This window comes from Ambystoma mexicanum, chromosome 12 (genome assembly GCF_040938575.1).
Source record: "Ambystoma mexicanum isolate Mex_15411 chromosome 12, UKY_AmexF1_1, whole genome shotgun sequence".
In the NCBI taxonomy this organism is placed as follows: Eukaryota; Metazoa; Chordata; class Amphibia; order Caudata; family Ambystomatidae; genus Ambystoma; species Ambystoma mexicanum.
Genome location: NC_090936.1, coordinates 679,956,367 through 679,974,330, shown reverse-complemented (window position 1 = coordinate 679,974,330; position 17,964 = coordinate 679,956,367). Strand labels below are relative to the sequence as shown.

Below are 17,964 nucleotides of genomic sequence, written 5' to 3'. Positions count from 1 at the left end.
AAATATCTCAGAAGCAGTGCAGTTCCGCTACACACAGCTAAAACACTGGATATCGCGTGGGGCCAGAAGGTTAAAAGGAGTTAGGGAAATGACTGCATTGGAACTGACCCTAACCACTCCCACGCACAGGGGTAATATCTCAACTCTATACCGCTTACTGGACAAAGCAGACCCGACCAGAAAAGAAAAATATATGCTCAGTTGGGAAAAAGACCTGTGACGCACTATTGAAATAGAAGACTGGGACAGAATATGGGCTAGACTACACAAGCGTACTCAATGTATAAACAACAGGGAGGGGGGATACAAGGTATGCTACCGGTATTGCATAACCCCGGAATTGTTGCACAAAAGCAACCTGGCAAACCCAGCGGGCTGCTGGAGGGGGTGTGCAGCCACCGGGTTCCCTATTTCACCTGCTGTGCCCAAAAGCGAGGGAATTCTAGTGTGAAGTGCTGGACCAAATTAAGCTAATTACAGGCTTAACAATCCCATGGGATCCGGGAATAGCACTTCTGGGAGACACTGGGGCCAGGGCATTCCACTAACTGGCCAGATAGTGCGCCTATGCACTCATCTTCTCAATGCTGCTAAAATTGCCATGGCTCGGCAGTTGAGGCACCCCGAGGGCCTCTCAATACCCATGCAGTGGATGAAATTTTGGGAAATTGTGGCATCATAGAAAATAACCGCGATCCGCATGGGAAACATTAATACCTTCTGAAACACATGGCCCCCTTTCATGGACTTTGCAGAGAAATTCCCAGAAACCGCACGTCGTCCGCCCATGAGACGCTGGCTCCAATAAAGACTCAACATCAGAAGGTACCACACAGAGCTCCTGAACTCTCCACAACTGCAGGATAGCTGCTCGTCCTGTAGGCCAATCTGGAAAAGTGATTTGACCTCTTTAACGTCTGTGAAAGTCAATATTAGAAATGTACTACTACGATACTGTGATTTTGATGTACATTTAATTAAAATGCCAATCAAATGCTTTGTTGCAAAAAAGGGAAAAAGTTTGGGGGTCCATTAAAATGGAAGGAAAGGTGCAGTAACTTTATGGCAACCTGGACAGGTCCACCAAGGCCTTCTGAATAGTTTCTCTTTCCAAGCTGTGAAACATGGTAAGGCCCAGACCACCCACATGTATTCCGGGATTTACTAAATAAGATTGCCAGGAGAAGGACCCACCTCCTTCTCTGGGGCTCACTGAAGGCTCCAATCAAACTTAAGAGAGCTCTAACGGTTCTCTCTCTCTCAGACCATTTTCCTGTGGATGACAGTTTAGTGACAATTCACAGGTCACTTCACCCTCCCTCCACTGGGTCTGACCACCGCTGAGAGGAGCTACCTCTGGAACTGTCATTCACTTTGCATTAATGACTGACTTGGAAGTCATTCTCTGTAGGCTGGCATTAAGGCATATGGTATTGTGATCAGCAGCTACCAATTGCAACTTATTGTCTGAGGTCTCCAGGGTCAAAGGGCTAAACAAGTTAGGCCTTGCCTCTGGTATAAATGGGTCCACTCCTAAAAGTGAACTCTTAAGTATGTGAATACTTGTCTCAGTTCTGTCAACCTGGTGACAGAGACTGAGACTCCTGCAGTGGGTTTGTTCTGGAACCCCCATCTTGGGCCAGCAAGAAAGTGTGTTAGACTGCTCTGGTGGCATCCTGACACTAGGATAAACCACTATGGGAATGTCACACCCCAACTGTAGGAGGAAGGGCGTCACATTCTGGGAAAGCTCCAACCTCTCATGGGCTTCTCTGGTGGCACTCTGTGGGTTTACTTTCTAGCAACACACCGTCCTGTTTTATCCTTTACTTCACTGGAGGGGAACCCTCCTACTGGAAGCAGGCCTTTCTCCACAGGCCAAGGTATAGAGGTTTCTTTCTTTGTTGGCCCATACCAATCTCTCCCCTAGGGATCTCCTCTACCATCATGCTACGTAGCACAGGACCCCTATATGATACAATATTTTCCGGGAGTCGTTCTTCCAAACCAGGAGTAAGAACTCTACCAACTACCTCAACAGATATTGTAGGTAGGGCAGGGGGAATATTCTCTTTCCCTCTGGCTCTTCTTCTGACTCCTCTGGCCATGGGTTTCCCCTTAGGCTTGGCTAAGGCAGCCCGATTCTGAGACCAAATTCTTGAAGGGTCTGGTGAGTGTCTATCAGGACCCAAGTCTTGAAAACCAATCTCACCCAGAACTCTTCTAGGAACAGATCTCCTAATATGGACAGATGCGCTGACCAGTTTACTACTCACAGCTCTACAGACAGGTGCTACTGGAACATTTAGAGAGGGCCCACCAGTTAAATGACAAAAAGAAATATTTCCTAATAACGACCACAATAAAAGAGTCCGGCTTCTCCCACAGAGCTTTCATGGAATCTTAAAATATTCAAATAAACAACAAAATTACTTGACTTAGAGCCGCCCCATCGCAAATATCTGTGAACACATTTCTTGAATCCCTCAAAGGAACCTGCAACTGCCAATCAGTCTACCGCTTTTGCTGCTGTCATATGTAAAGGCACCTTCCAACTGATTGGCCACCATACGTTCCAGCTCTGGAGATGTGTGTCCATGTTACTGGTGTTCCTCTAGCCTGCTGATATGTCCACAACACATGGCTCTTGCTTCTGAGCAGCACAGAACTCCTCAGGGAAGCTGCATTCCTTACTCTCTCCGAATCCTCAAAGGAAACAGAGTCCACTTCATCAGCAAAATTCTTCTTAAATCTAGCCAAGGATTGTTGCCCAGAGGGCAGAATAGTGCTCATACTTAACGAATCTGGGTACAGCATGGGGGTACTGCCAAAATCAGTTTCACAAGGCTAGGCACAAACGTTTTGGAGCTGGACATGGAAACAAATAGGTGGGGGGCATTCAGTGGCAGATGGCTGTAGGGACTCAGATAGTCAATTTAGGTGCAGACGGCCCATGCCCCAAAGCTGGCCCTGCCGGGGTCTTTGTAAAGATTTCCGAGAATTAGTCATCTAAAGTGGGAGTAGGTGACAGCTGAGCAAACAGCACCTGCTATGCAGGCGTTGACTCAACTCCCAGGTAGGGGACCAGTGATGCAGTTCCCTCGAGAAAGATCACCTGTGCTTGTATAAGGAAGAGCTTCAGCAATGCACCCTCTTCCTCTACTTTCTCTTCTACTACCCAATGTAGTTCCAGCTCTTTATTGAGGCTTCATGGCACAGCGTGGGCTGACAGTAAGACTAGACACCCGAGGGCATGTGAAGGGCCAGGAACAATTTGGCTTCCTATTGCTGGGAGACGTTAGGGTGAATCAAACGATGATAACTACAGGGGATCCACACACCTAACTCAACACACCAGTATGGGCCTGAGATCTGCATCTGCCTCAGTAATGATCAGGCTTAAATCCCAAAGTTTTTGGGAGGAGATGTGCTGTAGTATGAGAACATTCGAGTTGACATTCCAAATGGCAACATGTGCAAAAAAGGAACTGTGGTAATGGAGCTTGTGTAGCTCCGACTACATAACTATGACATGGTGCCTAGCAACATGAATACCAACCACGCCTATCCGAGGAGGTTCAGAGCGACATCGCCTGCCTCCCTACGCCCCTATCTCGAGGGTGACTGCTGAAACAACGATCCAAAGCCAGTCTCCACCTGGAATGAAGAGTTGAGTTATCTGTAGGAGGAAGGTATGCATTCTCAGGAGGAAGGTATGCTTTTATCTGCTTGCATAACAGAGTAATAGAACATGCGGGACAGAATGCTCTCCAGTGAAGAATGAAGGGAGTTTGTCTCGCTAGGGCCCAATAGCTACAGCAAGGTGCTTGATGAAATAATGAAATTAGGACAATCCTTTTTGCTATGATGGCATAACTTGCAGATTTTTTTTTATCAATGCAGGTATAAGTTAGTGATTCAGGACCAAGTACTGCAGTACAGATATGGAAATAAAGAGTGACAAAATATTTTCTTTTTCATCTCAAGAAATGTTGGTCATGTAGAAGAATATAAATGTTACACAAGAGGAGACTTTGTGCATCAGCAAGCTGCTGATGTTCACAGAAACCCAGCAGATGGAAAAGGGGGAGGAGGGTGTGGAGCACACGACAGCCACCCCATTGTAGCTGAATTAAGTCCTCATTTGGAACCTTGACTCCTTGCCACCCGATGCAAACTGGACAATTCCTTTTGTTGGTGACTTAGGGGACCTTTAGAAAAGGTTACTCACTGTAGTGTGAGACGATCCTCCAGAGGGCATCACCTCTCCCCAGAGGGGAGCCCCTTTGAAGGATGCTAGGGAGGTGCGGCCGCTAACCAATAGTCATCCTAGGTGTGGTAACATGCTGGAGGACCGCATGACAAGGAACTCCCTCCTGAGGATAAGGACGTGAGTTTGGGGCACAGCCCCTTTAACTTCCGACCCCACTGAGTATTTCCACCCAAACCTCCTCTACCTATTATTCAGACTGAAACCATTTATTACTGTAAACTGTCAGACAGTCTCGCTGGAATGATTACAGGGACGAAGAAGATCCTGAGCCTGTTACAATCAAAAAGGAAGAGTACTCAAACTGCTGCTGTTAATCGAACTGCTGTTACGCTCGGCAGTCCCCACTTTTTAAACCAAACAGCAAAGAAGGACTTGGTTCTGGTTGGACTCGAACGAGAGTGTGAGAGGGTCTAGAGAAGGAGACTGACGTGCAGGGTGTGGTTCATTGGAACACATGAATGCACTGTGAATGTCGACATGGTGTTGGCAATAGTAATGATAATAATGATAATGATGTGTTATTTATATAGCGCCTTAATCCAAAGCGCTTTACATAGCACATATTTACATACAATATCACCCAACCGAAATTGGTAAAAAGTGGAGAGGGCGTTTTACAGGGCAGCAGGACTCTACAGAAGTAGTAAAAGAAGAAGGTGAAAACCAGCGAGCATGAGATCAGGGAAAGGTAAAACTGGTCCAGCACCCTAACAACCCCTGAGAGGAAAACCGGGCAATATGAAGGTGAATCGATCGAGAAGAGGTAGAGTGAAGTGGAAAAGACTGAGTGAGGGACGCCCACAGAGCATTTTGACAGTCGATCGAGAGCCGGCACAGTTGAAATAAAATGAAGTGAGTGGTGGGTGGACCATGCAGTCAGCGAACTGTGTCGTAATCTCCAGCACTGACCGACCGCATAGGTGATTACACAAGAAACATACATAAGTGTGAATACGCTGTCTGGAAAGGCTGGGTGATCGGGTCTGCAATGAAAGCTCAAACAGCTTATAGCCAAGGGCTGTGAAACCAAGCAGGCCCCTACGAGAGACAAAGGAAGAAACTTAACATCAGGGAACAGTTTGGGTGAATTTGACGTAAAACATTTGACCTAATCACATTTGATCGAATTTATTTGACCTGTTTTTCATTCGAAAACCCCCTGCATGCCCTCCACTTCCCCTGAACGTAATCTATACCCCTACCCACCCCCATATATATATTATATTAAATTTGACTGAAAAAAGGTCAAAATACATTCGATCAAAGGTTGTAGGTCAAATGTTTTTAGGCCAATTATGCTAATACCTCAGGGAACAGCCCCAGGCAGAACCGGTAAAGCATTCCTCGCCCGAGCAGGTAATGGGAAAGGGAGAAAGTCCGGGAGGGAGCTGTGGAATATGTAAGTGAGAATCGAAAGATCTATGGAGCAGAATGTGGGGCAAGCAGAGTCAGAAGTCAGTACAATGGGGGCAAGTTAAAGAAAGAGATGATTATAAAAGAGACTTATCTAACCCTGGGTGGGCGCTCAACATTTTGCCTCAAAAAATCAAAGAAGCAGATCCTATGGAAATTGACCTCAAGGAAATCAACTCTCGGACCCAGAGGTATTCGAGAGCATTATTTGCGAGAAATAGCCTCCTGGCGTACCGATCATAAAACTGCCAGCCTCCTGCGCACGTACCTGTGAGCCGGGGGTTACCTTTTGCGACATATGACAGTTACGCAAAAGATTGTTTTTTTTTGCCATCAACACCAGATCCCGCCAAGAGTCAGTGCCCCTTTGAAACCAACGGGGGATCTTTTCTACAAGAGGTGGAGGGAAAGACCAACAAGTGTCATACAAGCATCTTCATCATCCCAATGGGACAAGTTAAAAGTAGAACAACTCTGCTAGGGACACTGGCTTCGGAAGATCGAAGTTGGGCAAGTTCAAAGAAGGTAGATACAGTAGAGGGTGGAAGAAACCCTTGGAGGGAACTACCAGACTAAAGACATTGAAGATAAAATAGTCTTCCAATGAACTGAGGATCATGCTAGGAAAAGGGAGTCCTACTACTAGCTCCACCTAGAACTTTGTTTCTTATGTGGTGAACTTGAGACCTCTTCTTTGTTTGTGAACCGTTTAACATTTCCTGAGCTTGAGAACACTGCATCCTGAGAGACTCGGACCCAGGAAAAGGGAGTAACTTTGTCCTGGGATTTGTAAATAACTCTTTTTCTTAGATTAGTATTTGTGTTTAAGTGGTAGGGATAGAATAGGGGCTTGGACAAGGATAGTGAAATTATTAGGACTACTCAGAATTCCTGATTGTTCAACTTTAGTTTGTTTGCGGTAGGGAAACCACCTGCAGTTAGGGCTCGATAGGATTGTATTTGCTTTAAATAAAGGGAAATACATGAGGTGTTTCAAAAGGGCACATGGGACACAATGCTCATTCAACAGAATTTACTGGACCAAACCAAGAGAAACGCTGCTTAACTTTCATAAATAACTGCAATGATCACAAGAAAAAGATTGATTTTAGGAAAAGTCGGCAAAGGTTTGTAATAAACCATATGCCAGTAAAAAAGAAGAAAAAAACAAATAAAAATAAATAAAGGTGTATAGCAATCACTATACCACCACTTGGTCAGACTTCATTCCATTCCGCCACAAGTGACAACTATACCCGAAGTCCAGACTCAGTCCCTTTCACAGAGAATAACATCAATTTGTGCAAAGCCAAAGCTGTCGCTCCATCCATCCATCGGCTCCATCCAGTCCGGCGCAAAGAAAGGAACCGACGGTTGGGTGGGGTGCAGGGAATTTGCCGCACAGGGGCATGGCGGTTGCATGCCTTTGCTTGTGCAACATGCTCTGGACCAGTCCACATCCGCATGGTGCCCAATATAATTGCAAGTGTCGAAATTCAGCCAAATGAATGGCTGCACTTAAGTTTAGAAGGTGACAGGGGGACAACGGGGGCTGTCCCCCATTCATTCATATTATATATTCCAGGCCCAATCTCATACAGCCACGACAAGCAGAGTGCCAGGTAAAAGGTAAGGTCTGGCAGATAAATGGTATACTGTGGTGTCAGCAGCCATCTGTGCTAATCCCAATTTTCCTACTTGACCACACAGTTCCAGCCAGATCCAATTAAGCTTGCTCCTGTTGCATAATATGGTTTGATCGACCGAGGGAGCTACAGAGGCTCTGGGGAACAAGGGTATCCACCTACTAAGTGATGACACACCTGGGGGATTACCAAGTGCCCCTCAGGAACATTTCATCAAATATCCTATCGGTAGAGGACTGCATTCAGAAAACCAAAAGGCAGAAGTGTAGTAGACTAGGGCTTCCAGATAAACCACCTATGGGGCCTCCCTCTACCCACCACCCTTCCCAGAGAGCTCAAAGGGTCTCAGCACTTCCCCCACCAGGACTCAAGCAGGTAAATCATCCATTCAGGCCCAGAGCGAAAACCGGCATCCCCACTCATTTACACAGAGAGAAACCCAAAGAGAGAGCAGGGAATGTACTGACAGTCACACACCCCCATCCCCTCACCTGAGAGTCCTGGACTAGTTTTGAAGTTGGCTTGCAGATAGAACAACCAAAAGCTCACCTATTTGGGGTTGGGATGCAACGTGAGCATGAGTCAGTGGGCAGATCAGATACTGGGCCGCTGAGTCACTGGTCCTGCAAACACTTCCGCCTGACTTTAAAACGGTTTTGAGAGAGGATTAGCACCAGTCACTGAGGAGAGCAAAATCTGAACCATCGGCTGGGGCTCATCAGAGAAGAAGCACATACTACTGAACAGCCCCTACACGGAAGAGGCAAGGCTATTCACAATCTGAGAGGAGGATGGATCTGGAAATTTACTTTTCAAGACCCTTAAGACGGCGAGGAACATTGCCTTCCACAAAGGAAGGAAAGCCCTTTCCTGGGTAAAGCCGCAGATTTCTGGGACAAAGAGACCGTGTTTGTGGCCAGATGCAGAGGTTCAGAGTGTCTGGTCCTAGTCCACATCCTTGCTGAAATGGGTCTGTTGCTGGCCGGAAAGAAAAAAAACAAAACGAAAAAAAAAAAAAAAAAAAAAAAGAAAATCACAAATGCACATTCCGAATGCAAAAATGCAGGCGTGCAGTGATCACATAGATATATAACAGTATAGAACAGGGATTCAGCATTTCAGTTTACTACGTATGCACAGTAAATGTATATTCATTTTTTTTCCTCCAGTATTTTGTACCGATACATTGCTGGGCAGATGGGGTGGCTGGTGGCTAACCATGATTGCACGTACCCTATTAATTTAAATGGTGCAGATCCTTACCATTGGTGCGTGTGGCGGTGGCCCCAGTTTGAATACTGGAAACAAGGAGGGCATTTACGCTATTCCTCAGATGGTCATTGGAGCCACGACCCCTACGAAGACAAGGGGTGAGTTAACATACCTGTCCCTGTCCCCCCCACCTGTATAGGGTTTAATGGGCATAGAGTGCTTGTACAATCTCTCCTTTGCCTGACCGTGATCAGTGGCGTTCCAGTAAGGATCTTCCACTGGGTTTCCCCCTAAGGTGGTTAAATTGGGAGAGGGTCTCGAAAGAACTTTACTGCTATTGTTTACAAACTGCTTGTTGGCTTTGCCCGCTGGCTTTGCTTTGACTACCTTAAAGGCTCCTAGCCTCCTGCAGAGAGCTCTACTGGGGCTCGAAGGGCACTAAGCCCCATCTCTTTTAGCAAGGGAAGGGCTATTAAGGTGTGTAATCTTATAATTATAAGGTTGTGTATTGGGTTTTCTTTCATATTACTTCCCTAGTTTGGTTTACTTACCTTGTTCTTTCTTCACTTGCATTGCATACATAACAGTGTTCAAATATTGCTCCGACTGTTTCCATATGTAAAGTGTTGGTGTACTCTGTAGCCAGAGCACCCCAAAAGTGAATATGTATATAACAGTAGTGTTTGTTTAGTGTAACACTTAATTGCTAAGAATTGTCCAGGGCCTAAATAAATAATTGTAGTTCTATACATTCTGCCTAACATGTCCTATTAAGAGTGTATGCTTAACTGAATCCCCTCACCCCTCTCACAATCTCCTAAGTCTAAGCCTTGCGGCTCAGTCATACTACCTCGATAGGTTTTTGGTTTGACTGGGTCTTCCCAGAATATGGTAGCCTCTCAGAATATGTCCACAGGCCTGATTCTGAAAATCCATCTAAACCAGTACTGAATAGAATTTCTGACTCTGTTCTTTTTATCCTTTGTTAAAATCTCAGTAACTGATTTGCTATATGTAATAGGTTGAGTTACTTTGGATGGTCGTTTTAAGCACTGCAATAATAACTGGGCATTTTTACTAATAGTTTTAGAGAAACTAGAGCACCACAAATTCTGACATATGAATGTGTCAATGGAAGGCATTCTCTTGTTGGTGAAACAAGAAGAATAATTTGAGGATCAGGATGATCGCGCTGATGTTTTGGGGTTAAAATATATGCTACTAGCTTTATTATGGGCGATTGTGAAGATTGGAAGACTATGGGTGCACTGAACTTGCTTAGCTCTTGAGGGAGTGGAAGGCTGTAGTTATAGGTTTAATGGAGCTGTAATTAAGTACTTAAAGGCCAGAGCTCTTGATTTTACATGTAGTTTTGAAACAAATGCAGGCTGAAAGAGGTAGCCATTGGATAGTGACCAGTTTGAGAGTGATATATATATATATATATATATATGAGACTGTGATAAAGTAACAATGCACATGGGAGCCCTCTAAAGACCCTACTGATGCAGTCAACATGTGATATGACAACCACTGGCTTGGAAGTTACAAGGTGGGAGGTAGAGTTTCGTTTTCTGGAGGAGTATTAGTTGAAACAGGAATGTTGTGTGATGAAATATACATTATTTTGCACATGGAATTAGGTTAGGACAGAGTTTTTCAGTTTAATGCTGTTAAGTGAGTTTCAGAATGAGAGGCAAGTTCACCTCTAGAGGGAAGGAAAAGTAAGGCATAATTAGGTCTAATTTGTTCTGTGGAATAGATCATCGATCCTAATATAACAATATATAAGCTATGCTGGGTAGGATACTTACTTGCATCTTGGCTTTTGTAAGGCATACTGAGTGCAAAGAATGCAGCAGTCGTTCTGATGTGTCGACAAAAACATGAATTCTGTCTTATTTGAGAATGGATCACTGTAATGGCAAACTATGGTCTGGTCTGTCAAAGTTGAAATTCTGAACTTAATCTTTAGGTGCCTCAACTTAAATACCAAGGAGTATTAATGATATGAGCAATTAGCATGTGCAAGAGTTCATAGGTTTTCTGGTTAAGCTTTACTGATCTATGTGAAGTGTGATTTCAGTTAGAACCCATATCAATTATTTCAATAGGCAGACATATCTACAATTGACTGCCACATGGCATCTGCCCAGCACCCTTCTCAGTGTTCAGTATAAAATGAATACCTATCCCAGGACTTGGCAACAGTTGACCCAAGAGACTGCATTTGTTATACAATAGTGCCATACAAGTGACCCTCCCTCATCAAGATACCTGAAACCTTAGAATGCATAAGAACCCAGCATAAACAAAAGATGCCTTAGCCTCAAAGAACTTAGAACGTGTTCTTCAAGAGTATCAAATGATAAAGCCTACAGCCACAATTTGGAAACTTTCCTTGATAAAAGCTCTCGAAATCTAATCAGCTACGGGGCTTATAGGTTTTTACCAGGAAAATTACCAGAGTCAGTAGGATTAAATTAACTGTTCCGAGGGAACCCTGCGGCAGAGGAGTTGGATACCTTTTCAAAGCATGTAGTCTGTTAATCAATATGATATAAATAGTAAGACAGCTAGGAGTAAATAGTACTAGCCATGAAAATTATAGACAAGCCGGAATTTATTGTTGGAATGTCATGTGCTAAGGCAACACCACCATAGAGCCTACGAAAAATGGGTTTTCTATTCAGATCAACTTTATTCAGACCAATTTTGTAGGGCAATTTTTTCAACTAATTCATTGGTAATTGGTGGTGCAGCAGCATATGTATGGAAAAAGGTATTGCTGAAGTTAGAAAGAATCTTATTGCAAGAATAACATTTATTAGTGTGAATGTTGACTGTTTTATGGATGTGTTGTGTATAATTTGATACATGAATTAGTTTTAATTGATCTATCTCGTAATCATCTAGCACTTAATTGTTTGTATTTTAATGTGTTTTAGTGCAAAGGTGTATTGAAACCATTGGTACTTAAATAAAAAGATAAAATTATATATTCAAAAAGCGACCTAGAAAATGTATAAAATGTATAAACAGCATAGAGCTGTATAAAAAACAAATTAAAACAAGCAATATTCTGAATATGGTGATGCGAATGAATGAAGAAAACAATGAATAGGGTTACATTCAAAGAAGAAATAAATGAATAAACTAACAGTATTCATGGTGTTAAGAAAAATGACTGGATAAAAGGCAAGGGAGTGTTAAGAAATCAAAATCTGTAGGACAGCAGTTGTGGGCAACACTTTTCATAATACCTTCCTGTGGCCATAAGCAGCAGAATGAGACACCAGCACAGAAGATTGCAAAGGCTTCACATGATAACTTATTCTTAATACGCTTAATTGGGGGTCGGATGAAGCAGTGCCCCTCGAGTTATTCTGAGAACAAACAGCTTTTAAACCATTGCTGTAACATTGCTTTTTGACAGGCATTAAATCACCAGGCTAAATGCGAACAAGGAGTCAGGATCTCTGTTTACTGCTAATGCAGCTGCTACCTGTGCTATTTCCACTCCGTGGGCTTGCTCTAAGAATACATGAGTATATGTAAAGTAAATGGTTTATTTTTTCTGCAAGGCAAACCAACTGTGTGCACAAAACTGACCATACAAAGAACTAATGTTCATTCATTTTACAGAGTGCTTAGTTACCCTTTTTTACCATTTTCCACACAGCATATTAGCATTTCAGCAGTCCTCCAAGAGGTTCCTGCTACTCACGTGTTGGTGGAAAAAGGGAACTATGATTTTGCGAAGGAACCAACAATTATGCAAATCTCCAAGGTCAACCAAACCAACGAAGTGGCTACTCATAATAAAGGCAAAAAGCTAAACGCTTAGTGTTTCTTTTTCCTGGAAGGCGGATTCTATTAATCATGTTCATCTATAAAGCATCAAATTCTGGAAGACGTACAATATTTTCGTGTTATGCTTATTTATGCTACAAATACATTTTCATTCCTGATTTGGCCAAGAATAATCTTTTTTCTCAATTTACTGGCACTTGTCAGGAGCGAGGGGGTAAAAACATGGTATGCTTCGAAAACATCAGTGCTTAACTCGTCCTTCCCATAGGTCATTAAAGTGTTTGTGGCGTTTTCTGAATTTGTATGTTTCAACCAACTTAATGATAGCCTAACCAAAACAAAAGGCTTAGTACGCAGCAGCAATTCAGGGCCCATTCACGCACTAGTGAGAAAGCTCATAGATGTGGAAATTTAACAAATTGAAAATGCTTATTTGTCCAGTGGTGTGCAACATAATTCAAGCAATGTAAAGGTCATGTCAATGAATTTCAAGGGACTCGCTTTGAGCTATGTTTATTTAAATATCAAACTGTGGTTTTGCCTCTTTATTAGCATCACTAAAACAAACGGTAGTTGTTACTTTCTCTTACCTTACTTTTGGGTTTGACTTCTCCACAGAGTTTCATGAGGTCTGAAGACAGTGAACTATCGACAAAAGAAAAACAAATATGAATTACTTTTTCTTAAAGTGTTTTTGGTTAATTTAAAATAACATTTACACATAAAAATTCAATCAATGCAATACTAAGAAAAAACCTATTTAAGTCATAATAAAAGGGAAAACACCAAATAAGAGTATACAGCATTCCCATACTTAAAAAAAAATGGGAATATAATATGTACTAATGAAGGTTCTAGTTTACACTACAAATATATAAAAGGTCTAAAACAGATTCAATATGCTTCCACACAAAAAACACTGTTTAAAAGTACCCTCAAATTAGCAGCTACTATATTCAGCCAAAACTGATCATTAGAAATGTTTCTAATATCTTCCACATGATTGGTGAAATTAACATAATATAAAGTGGCAAGTGCATGGCATTAATAAGTGTCTGGTGGTTTCTAACTCTACTAGGCACAATTTACAAAGGGGATTGGAATGCTGAATGTTTTCTAGGTCCAATAACAATACGTGAAGGTAACAAAATAAATCCTAATTTCATGATAAAAGTGTGCAATGCATGGTCCATGGTATGTATCATGCAATTAAATGGTGACAGATAAGGCAATCCCTGTCTAGCATATTCAGCATGTGTTTTCTTAGTGGAAAGAATTGAATTGGCAAGTGTTTTTCATTGTGCCAAGTGCTTCAGACTTTATAGAACAACAATAGTTTTTGTTCAAACACAACTCAGGAAAGGTATAACTAAGGAAAAATTGCAAGTTTCCTTGGAAAAGGGAAATCCAAGGAAACAGAACTGTTTTCTTTTGAAACGTTCATTTCAATATAATGATTATAGATCACTGTTTGACTTTAAAGGTGTGCGTCACAAGAATAAAACATGAATGATGTTTTACATTGTTGCGCAAGTTTGAAAGTTGCATTTTGTTCAATGTTATTGTTGCAGAAGTTGAACATTCTCCAAGTTCTAAGGATGCACTTGGAACAGTGACAGAGCCCAGGAAAAAGCTCATTAGTACACTGGTTGGTCCAGGGACACTTCCGAAGGCAATGATCTTCGAGCAGGGGGCGAGACTGGTTGTTCCCAACAGTCATGGGGTCGAAGCAGCAACAAGGATCTTCTTGAGATCAGGCAGAGGAGCAAGGCTTCAATGGGACTTCACTGGAGTTGATGCCTGCCAGCTGAAAAGGTCATCTTCAGGTCATCAGTGGCTGCACCTCTTCGTGGGAGACTTGGCTCCAATGACGATTTCTAGAATGGCTTCAGGAGTCCTCCCCTTTTTATTTAAGATTGGGACTGGAAGCTCCCCAGGTCCACCAATTCTAAGGATCGGCACTGTTCAAACTGGCAGTGGCTATTCAATAATGGATAGCCACTTGCCACAATCTGCCCAGCAACAGACATTCAGGCACCAAGATGTGGACTGGGACCAGACAGTCCCAGACTCCACATCCAGCCACACACACAGACACCTCTTAACCTGTGAAAGCAGCAGCTTTCCCCTGGAAATGTCATTTCATTTAAGGCTATTATGTCCCTGATAGGGTAGGATGAAGGCCAAAAAACAATATGGCCAAAGGACAAGTGTAAATCTTGTGGCATGGCCATCTTAAGAGTACAAGCCACTCTTAGTTACCATTGCAAATGTGGATGAAAACAAAGTTTAAAACAAAGTAGGAAAATATCTGCTGCCACCAGCCCATCCTGGTCACATTACATTTCTAACTGTGGTGGGTCAGAAGAAGAAGGCAGACTCTGATTTTCCATCTCACTGCTGATGTTTATTAAATGAGAGGTGAAAATGCCTATGAAAACGCCTAACTTTCCCTCTACTAAGGGTGTTCCCTACCTAACAAAGCAAACTAAGGTACTTGTCAGTCAGCGGTCCCTCGCATATCCTCTACCCTCCAACGCCGCATCCAGGTTTCCCCTGCCAGCTGATTCGAAACGCATGGTTTCTCTCACTTTCTAGGTCTCTGCCTCCAAGTTTTATGATGCTGCTGTGGGACTTCCCCAGTGTAGTGTCAAAGTCCTCTTCTCTGTTTGTTTTATTCTCTGTATTCTTTCAGTGGTTTTCTATGTCACAAAACCATATATGTGCTCATTCATAGGTACAATCGAGCGTTTGGTTTACAATAACAGATTCTAGTGTGTTCTTCCCATCTTCTTTCGCTAGATGTTTTTGAAGATGTGTTAGTGATATGTTGTTTAGGGTGTTCCACATAGGAATGTGAGTCTGTGTCCCCCATAGGGGGGAGTCTCTCTGGTGAGGGCCTGCTTGCTTTTAGCCCTAGGAAGCGGGCTCACCTCCGTAGCCTCACAGGGTAAAGCTCCCCCCCCTGGGGAGAAGTGATGGAATCCTATGATTCGTCACAAAATCTTTCTATAAGATACGAAGTATTCTAATCACATTTCACTTTCGGGTGATGTGTGCATTGGTAAAAATGCAAGAAATCCATAAAGTGAGGCGGTCTCTCAGCACTGAGCCTAATGGACTGATCAGGCTTGCCATAAAAACAAGCACAAAGTAAGGGAAGTAAAGCAGAAGACTTTACTTACCTCCAGAAAGTCAGGTCAGGGTCACAACAAAGCAAAAAGAAAGGGTGTCCTATAGAAGTGTATGGGAGAAAAGCTGCAAAAAGAAAATGTTTCCTAACAAAGATGATATCTATCTTCTGCCCTGTCTTTTCCCCATATCGTCACAGCAATAAGTACTTTGTTGTCTCACAGACACGTCTGCTGGCAATGGGGTCCCGGCGGCAACTGCCGTACCAGTCCTTGTTTATTAACCATGCGCATGCGTGAGCCGGAACGAGGCTTGCGCATGCGCACATGGTACATTAATATGCAACATCTCTCCTTTTCTTTAAACAAGAAAACATGACATATATAACATAACTCAACGTGAGTTAACCAACATAGTTCCACCTCCGCTCTAACCGTTGGAGTCCAGGACATAGTCTTCAAATCAAACAGGGGGTTGTTGTCCCACTCTGCTCGGATACCTGCTGCTACTCCCTGAGGTCGGCAGTGGTGCTTCAATTGGCAGGCTTTCTCCCCCGTGTGGCTTTCCTGATGGTCAGGCTTCCTCTGGATTGGACTGCTCAGCCACCTCCGGCGGGTCAGCTGCCGGGCTCGCTTCAATTCTTTTGAAGAATGACCCATTTCTGGTTACCGTCCCTCACCCCTTGGCGGCCGTCACCATAGAACCCCTCCCATGGGTTACCCGAGGGGTTGTGGTTCATAGGTGAGAGACATCTTCCCTTCAGGATGTCGATTCCTTACTAATACAGTGTCTCCCACCACAATGTCTTTCTCTTGGAGGTTTCTCCGTTCGCTTTCTCTCTCATTTCTGTCCTTCTGTTCCTACTTCACACGTTTGTCATCAATCACTCCCAGTGTTTTTCCATCAACTTCCGGAATCAGCCCTCTCGGACAGCGTTTGAATAGGGCTTCTGCCGGTGGGACGCCTGTGGACTGGTGAGGAGTTGTCCGGTATTCCCACAGAAACTCAAATAGGTTCCGTCGTAACGCCCCTCCCCCATTGATGGAGATGCGAAAAGTCTTGTTTAGGGTTCGCATAAACCGCTCTGCTTCTCCATTGGCCCTGGGCCAGAGTGGTGTCACTTTCCTGTGCTTAATCCCTCTTTCTTCTAGGTACTTCGCAAATTGGTTGCCTTGGAATGGTGGGCCAATGTCCGAACAAAGTACTAGCGGGAACCCATGGGTTGCAAATATTTTTTCTAGCGCCATGATGGTGTGGTCGCAGGCCATCTATTCCACTGGTTCCACCTTCGTTTATCTTGACCATTGGTCTACAACGGCTAGGAAGTACATGCCTCTTCCTGTCAACCCAAGTCTCCATGAACAGTACCCCAAGGTTGCTCGTTCCTTTCCATGGACCTGATCGGGGGTGCTCTCTCTGCGGGGCTCGCCGCTTGACATGGGACACACCCACACACAAACCCGTCCACGCTGTTCTCCAGGTCAGGAAACCATACTTTAAGCCTTTAAGCTAGCTTTTGTTTTTGCCGCCCCATGGTGTCCTGTGTGTGCTAGCTCCAGCACTCTGGTCACCAGTGACCTTGGCATTACAATTTGTCAGCCCCGTAGGGTGAGGCCATCCTCAGACATTGACAACTCATGTCTGACTTTCCATAGTGCATGTCTCTTTGAGCCTCATCATCCCGCCTGGAATTGTGAGCGAGCACATCTTTACATTCCCCGCTTCCAATGGCTGCTCTCATGATACGGAACACTTCGTCATTGTTCAACGCTGCAATGATGTCCTGATGTGCTAGTGCTACTGGCATGGCAGCTGCCACTACTTTGCGTATCATTTCCAGGCTCTCCACCACCTCTACTTGGTGAAGCACACGACTTGTGCTGGGGTGGCGTGACAAATAGTCTGCGGGATTATGAGTGCCAGGCATGTACTGTAGCTTCACCCCGTACTCGATCAGTGATAACATCCATCGTTCTATGCGCGGGGTGGTTTCGACAAGGCACCAACCATGATGGGTACGAGGGGTTTGTGGTCAGTGATGCCCACCACTGGTTTTCCTAGAATGTATAAACCCGCAATATTGGCAGGGCTGCTCTATCAATTAGAGAACACCTTTTTCCGCTTCGTAGAGGGCCTTACTGGCGTAAGCAATGTGGCACATGTTTCCTTGCGCATTGGCTTGTAACAGTACAGCACCCAAACCTACAGGGCTGGCATGAACCACAATTTCGGACTCCCTCCCTGGGTCGAAGTACGCCATGGTTTCCTGGTCCGATAATGCCGACTTGATGTCTTGAAATGCCTTTTGTTCCTTCTCCGTCCATGTCCACACCACACCTTTTTTTGTTAGCACCCTTAAAGAATCCGACAGCGATGCCAGGCTGGATCTGCCGCAATAATTTATCATTCATAGGAAGCTTTGGATTTTTGCTGGTGATTCCGGGGCAGCTGTTTCACGAATGTCGCAGACCTTTT

The 17,964-nt window shown here is 43.9% G+C and overlaps 1 protein-coding gene across 8 annotated transcripts in view; it reads right to left on the bottom strand.

The window, feature by feature from the left end:
• The window catches only part of KIF21A (kinesin family member 21A), a 2,335,619-nt gene that overhangs the window by 757,189 nt on the left and 1,560,466 nt on the right, over positions 1 to 17,964 (bottom strand). For all 8 annotated transcript variants that reach the window (XM_069629214.1, XM_069629217.1, XM_069629219.1 and 5 more), the window contains one exon: positions 12,948 to 13,002. In XM_069629214.1, coding sequence (XP_069485315.1) covers positions 12,948 to 13,002 — 55 coding nt within the window. The remainder of the gene's footprint in view (positions 1 to 12,947; positions 13,003 to 17,964) is intronic.